Source organism: Uranotaenia lowii, chromosome 1 (genome assembly GCF_029784155.1).
Source record: "Uranotaenia lowii strain MFRU-FL chromosome 1, ASM2978415v1, whole genome shotgun sequence".
In the NCBI taxonomy this organism is placed as follows: domain Eukaryota; kingdom Metazoa; phylum Arthropoda; class Insecta; order Diptera; family Culicidae; genus Uranotaenia; species Uranotaenia lowii.
Window position 1 is genome coordinate 97,610,384 of NC_073691.1, and position 6,717 is coordinate 97,617,100.

General features: G+C 47.9%; 1 protein-coding gene across 1 annotated transcript; it reads right to left on the reverse strand.

The window, feature by feature from the left end:
- Window positions 1-422: 422 nt before the first annotated feature.
- On the reverse strand, window positions 423-5,660 carry LOC129737660 (uncharacterized). Its single transcript, XM_055728820.1, has one exon. The coding sequence runs from the start codon at window positions 5,658-5,660 to the stop codon at window positions 423-425; it is 5,238 nt and encodes a 1,745-aa protein (XP_055584795.1).
- Window positions 5,661-6,717: the final 1,057 nt, after the last annotated feature.

Sequence of the window (6,717 nt, forward strand, 5' to 3'; positions counted from 1 at the left end):
ATAAGGCCTTGAAAGTAATGAACGAAGGATTCGGGACATTCGACCGGGACGTGGCTGCATGATATGTTTGTTTGTTTACCGCAGGTTGGAAAGCGCTCTGGAAAATAGACCAGGTAGACCCCTTCGAGTGACTAGAAAGCATTGGACAGGAACTCACCTGATCCAAAATTAACAGTGCCTTGAATGCTTCAAGAAAAGTGAACCCGCCGGAATTGTTTTGTGTCGTTTGGCCGTGTGATGACAATTTGCTTCTGTCGCTGATTGGTCAACGCCGGTAGTGTTTTTTGATCCTCCGGTGGTGATGCAATCGGCAACAGGAAACAAATTCAGCGCCGATGTGAAGTGACAGTGTTGATATGATGATTTGAGCAGGAACGGTGGATGATTGCAGGTGTCGAAGTGCAGCAAATTTTGTCTGCTGCTTATTGGTCAGCGGCGAGCGGTTTTTTAATTTCCTCCGCCGATGATGCAATGGGCAAAAGACAAACTTTCGCCACCGGACGGGTACAAGAGCCTTTCGGGGTCTGCAAAGTAACAACTCTTGTGATGCCATCAGTCCCTGGATGCAATTTTGAAATTCTGGCTGTTGGCCAGCGAATTGGTGGAATCCCATCCTCTTTGAGAAGGACGAGCTGGTTCTCCTTTAGTGTCACAGGTGAGTTGAACCACTTTGATCTTTGTACTAATGATGACAAATATTCCAGATGCCATCGACGCCAGATATCCTGCAGCAGCTTTTGGGTTTGCTGCCACTTCCGAAGATAATTCGATGGGATGTCGTTGTAGTTTTCATCTGGGACGGATTTCAAGGACGTACCCACCAAAAAATGCCCTGGAGTAAGCGGCTCGAAATCAGTCGGATCGTCGCTCAGTGGAGTAAGCGGGCGAGAATTGAGGCAGCACTCAATCTGACACAATAATGTGTCCATATCGTCGTAGGCCAACGGACGATCACGGACGACTCGAAGGAAATGTTTTTGGGCGGAATTTATTGCGGATTCCCATAATCCGCCGAAATGAGATGCGCGTGGCGGATTAAAATGCCACCTGATGTTGGAATCGGAGCATTCGGAAGCAACTCCTTGTGCGTGGTCGGACGAGCGCAGAAGTTTGCGCAATTCATTGCTGGCACCAAGAAAGTTTCTCCCGTTGTCGCTGTAGATGTCTGATGGTGGCCCTCGGCGAGACACGAAGCGACGAAGAGCCTGGATGAATTTGGCTGTCGTCAAGTCGAAAACAAGTTCGATATGGACAGCCTTCGTGGTGAAGCAGACGAACACCGCTACAAATGCCTTGATTGGGGCTGATCGACGATGAGGAGGTTTGAGCAGGATCGGGCCCCAATAATCGACACCGGAAACCGAAAAGGGTCGGGCGGCAATTACGCGTTCCTTTGGTAGCTCTGCCATGAATTGTTCAACCAATTTAGGGCGAGCTCGGACGCAAATTATGCAGCGATGAACAATCGTTTTGGCCAGCTTTCTGGCCCCTGTGATCCAGTACCGCAATCGAAGGATTCCAAGCAGCAATTGAGGTGCTGCGTGCAAATGCCTTTCGTGTAAGCACTCCACCAGCAGGGCGGAGAATCGATGATTGTACGGAAGAAGAATTTGGTGCTTGGCGTCGTAATTTAGAGCTGATTTGTCGATTCGTCCTCCAACACGCATCAGGCGATCTGCATCTAGGAACGGAGTAAACCATCGTAGTTGGGACCTGATTGGAGCTGGCTTCGATGCTTGAAGAGCTGCTACGTGCTCGGAGAATTCTTGAGCTTGCACAAGTCGTATGAGGGCATTTTCGGCATCGCGAATTTCCGTCGCTGAGAGGAACGATCTTTTTCTGGCTTCTGCGCTTCGAGACTTGCGTGACAACCTGAGGCAGAATGCTGTGACGCGCAACATGGTTTGATACTTGGAGAATCGGCCAACAAAGGTATCGATGAAGGAACTGTCTGCTGAGGCTGTTAGGCCGACCGGTTTAGATGTGCGGAACTCTAGATGGGTCTCGTAGGAGGTGCTTGATGGCGACGTCAGCTGCAAAAAATCGTCGGATCGAAGCCAATTTGGTCCATTCCACCACAGTTTGCAGGAGATCAGCGTTTTGGCGTCAATTCCTCGAGACAGATGGTCAGCAGGGTTTTCTTGACCAGCTACGTGATTCCAGGAAGCGCCGACTGTTGCAAGCTGGATTTTTGAAACCCGATTGGCCACGAAAGTTGTCCAAACTGAGGGAGTCGCCTTCAGCCAGGCGAGTACCGTGGTTGAGTCGACCCAGAAGAAGGTTTCGAACTTCCTTCCGAAGGTTGAGGAGATTTTTTGGTACAATTGGGCTGCCTCGAGAGCCCCACAAAGTTCAAGCCTGGGAATGCTGCGTTTTTTCAAAGGAGCGACTTTGGATTTGGCCGTGAGAAGGCCGACGGAAATACAACCTGATGAGTCCTTTGAACGAAAGTAGGCACAGGCCCCGTAGGCGTTTTCTGAAGCGTCAGAAAACAGGTGTAGCTGGATGGATTCAAACTCGGGAAGCACGACGCATCTTGGAATTCGAAGCTGATCGAGGACAGGTAATTGCGCATAGTAATTTTGCCAATACGTGGTCAGAGATGGTGGTAGTGGTTGATCCCATCCCCATGGCTTGCCGTCGTCGGAGTTCAGACTCCACAGAGTCTGCATAAACATTTTCGCAGTAACGATGACAGGGCCTACCAATCCCAACGGGTCAAATAGCTGAGCGATTTGTGAGAGGGCCAACCTTTTGGAGAGAACCACGTCTCGAGAGTGTTCAGGTAACCGAATTTGGAACCGGAAGTGATCCGAAGCTGGTTCCCAGTGCAACCCCAAGGTTTTGATGGTCTGATCAGCTGCGAGCTCGACTGATGATTGAAGCGCACGTCGTTCGGAAGGAATGCCATCAAGAACGGATTCGATGTTCGACGCAAACTTCCGGAATTCAAAACCTCCTCGTCGGCACAATTGGTCAAGTTGATTCCGCACTTCCGCCAGTTCTTCAGGAGTCCTTCCGCTGGTAACCAGGTCGTCTACGTACACATCTCTCTTTAGAATCGCCGCGCCCAAAGGGAAATCCGCTTTTTCGTCGTCTGCCAGTTGTTGTAGGGTTCTGGTGGCCAGGAATGGTGCACTAGCTGTGCCGTAGGTTACTGTTTTCAGTTCAAACGTGCTGACAGGCTCGTTCGGCGAACTTCGCCAAAGAATCCGCTGGAGAGGAGTGTCTCGTTCGTCGACCAGGATTTGACGGTACATTTTTTGGATGTCAGCGATAAGCAAAACGGGATTGATTCTGGTTCTCAGGATGATTGAACGAAGGTCGTCTTGGATGACTGCCCCGACCATGAGCACGTCGTTGAGCGATTTGCCAGATCCTGACTTGCACGAAGCATCGAAGACGACTCGCACCTTGGTAGTCGAGCTATCTTCACGAATCACCGCATGATGAGGAAGGTAATACTGCTGGGTAGGTGGAGTAGAAGTGTCTACTCGCTGCATGTGCCCTAAGGTGACGTATTCGGCCATGAAGTCGTGATACTGAGCCTGTAGATTGGTGTCTCGTTGCAAACGAGACTCGACCATCCGGAATCGACGTTGTGCTATGCTGCGATTGTCGCCTACGCTGGAAACAGGTTCCTTGAACGGCAATCGAACGATGTATCGACCTTCTGGGGTGCGTTGAACGTTCTGCGAAAAGTGCTTCTCGCAGGCTGCTTCTTCCACCGACATACAGGGAGCTGAATCTGCCTCTTCGATGATCCAGAATCGTTGCATGAGGCGATAAATATCTGCGACGGTTGCAAGATTGGCGATAACGGAGCTGGTAGCAGTAGAGTTGGTAACTTTCCCAGAAACAACCCATCCCAGAACAGAATTCACAAGAACAGGCAGTGAATCTCCAAGTGGAATTCTGCCAGGCGGTTTGAAAAGATCGAAGAATATTTCTGCACCAAGGACGATGTCGATAGGGTTGCTTTGGTAAAAGTTTGGATCTGCGAGCTGAATTTCTTTCGGAAGTTTCCAACTAGAAATGTCTAAAGTGGCAGATGGCAAACTTAGAGTGAGTTTTGGCAGTACGAGGAGCTCTACGATGGTCGAAAATCCGGTAACTCGAGAGTGAATGGTGGTGCGAAGCTTGGAGCGAGATTGAGTGGATGACTGACCAATTCCGGAGATTGACAGGTGAACTTTGGTGCGACGAACTTTGAGTTTTTGCGCAAATGACTCGGTGATGAAGTTGCATTCGCTTCCCGAGTCGAGGAGCGCTCTGGCGAAGTGAGTATTGCCGTAATCATCCGTCAGTTTGATCACGGCCGTTGCTAGAAGCACCTTGTTAGGGTGACCCTTCTTGGGAAGTTTCCCGACTGCTGCAGACAATGATGACACTTCTTGGCTGGTAGGGTTAGAATCCCTCGACGTATTCCCCTCGGGTCTCGGCTTGCTGGATTCACCCTGGCTGGTACTTGTGCTGCAGAGTTGACTATGGTGGCGCCCTCGGCATTTTCGACAGCAGTTTTTCGATTGACAACTTCTCGATTGATGTCCCTTCCGTAGGCAGTTCCGACAGAGTTGTTGACGGCGCACTAGTTTGTCTTTATCTTCGATGGTCATCTTGGCGAACGTCTGGCATAGATAAAGTGGATGGTGTTCAGAGCAGGCGAAACATTGGCGAGGTGAGAATTGAGTGGCTCCATTGCTGATGATTGCTGATCGATGAACCGGTTTTTTGGGTGCCGAAGACGAGGAAGTGTCCAGGTGAACGTTGCTCACACTCTGTAAAACGGTGACCCTCCGCTGAAGAAAGCTGACCAGATCTGGGAAGGTAGCTGCCTCATGAGTTGACGAAAATTCTTCCCAATCCCTTCGTGTAGTGGGGTCAAGACGAATACTGAGCATACGAATCAGCAACACGTCCCAAAACTCGGTTCTCTCACCCAGCTGCTTCAAGATGCGGACATTAGCTTCGAATCGTTCCACCAGAGAATGAAGATCACTTGCAGATTCCTTTTTCAACGGAGCAAACTCAAAAAGGGAGTCGACATAGGCTTGTTTCAAACGTGCAGGATTTTGGAAGTGATCTATCAGCAAGTTCCACGCAACTGGGTAATTATTGGCGCTAATCGCAATCGTTTGTACCAGCTTTAACGCATCCCCCGCTAATGACGAACGCAAATAATAAAATTTCTGAATATTAGACAATTCAGTCGACGAATGCACCAACGAAATAAATAAGTCATGAAAATTCAACCAATTTTCGAGAGCGCCATTAAAAACAGGAAGTTTTACATCTGGGAGCCGAATTTGCGAAGAAGTAGGGAAATGCGCACTGGAGTGACAAGAGTGGGAGCTGGGCGATGTACTTTTATTAACGGACAGCAAAAAACCCTTCACGCGGTAGTAGTCCGTCTCGAACTGGGCCCGCTGCTTCAGCTGATGTTCCATCACCGCATTGTCGTCGACATCAGCGGCTTCAAGTTCGGCTTGCGTTTTGCCGAAGTCCGCCCACAACACGGCCAGGTTCTCCAGCCGAACAGGAACTTCATTCGACTGCGTTTCTTCGTCGAAGTTTTCCACGAAGACCTTGATTAAATTGAACGACGTCTCTATGCTTCGAAGTCGCATTTTAAGCGACTTGATACGCCGTTCCGTAGCCATCATGCACGTGTATTAATCTGCAAGATAAATTCCCAGCGGAGCACAAAACGTAGCAAAATAGAGGTGGTTGGAATATTAATTACCTTCTCGAGGCAATTTCAATGCCTTGTATTATGAAAATTTGATTGCAGCTCACTCCACCAACGTCGAGATGAATAGGGTACCTTCCAGGATGTAGATTAGTTCCGGACGCTCGGAGTTCGACGGGCATCCGGTTCGAAGGACCATGAACGGAAGTACCTTGAATTCTCGCCGTTGGGTTTCTCTCCTTTTAATTTCTTTTCCAGGTTCGTAGATTTCTTCTTTCTTTTTTCAGGTAGGTAAACAGGTAAGTGTTTCTTTTCAGCACCGGTAAGTATATTTCCACTATTTTTACTATTTACTTTCACACCTTTATTTACAGCACTACATTTATTTATTAACTATTTTTATTCCTAATTTTACAGCTATTTTACATTTATAAACTTTCACAATATTTCAACTTTTAAATTTTCGCCAATCACACTGCTCTGCTAGGTCGGTTTTTTTTTGTTTACTCCTCGGCCGCCACCGTCGGAAAAAGAGACCACGCGTTTTCCTACAGGGCCTTTTATAGTGGGCCTGATGAAAAGAGCGGAAATTAATCTTTTTCGTTTTCCTCGCAGCCCACTGCTGCTAACGCCTTTGGTCTGACAGCATGCCCCAGTGTAAAAACAATGAAAATTCACTGGGCTGCTTCGCTTTCCCAGGACCAGATAGCGCCACTTTATTCGTGCACGATTTTCTCAGTGTGCATCGAACAGCTACATTTGACACGAATGTCATAATGCTGGTAAAGTGTCAAAAATAAAACCTAAAAAAATGCTTCAAGTGCACCATAAAAACAAATTTTTACTGAACTGTTTCATACTCAAGTTCTCACATGACCTTATTTGAAAAATGATTACTTTCGTAAAAATAAAATGTACTAGACAACTTAATCTTAGTCTATCACGACCATTTGATTACTTAGTTGGTTAATATACAAGGGAGAAATGAGCTCTATGGATTGACCATGTTAAGGTTTGACAGTAAAAAG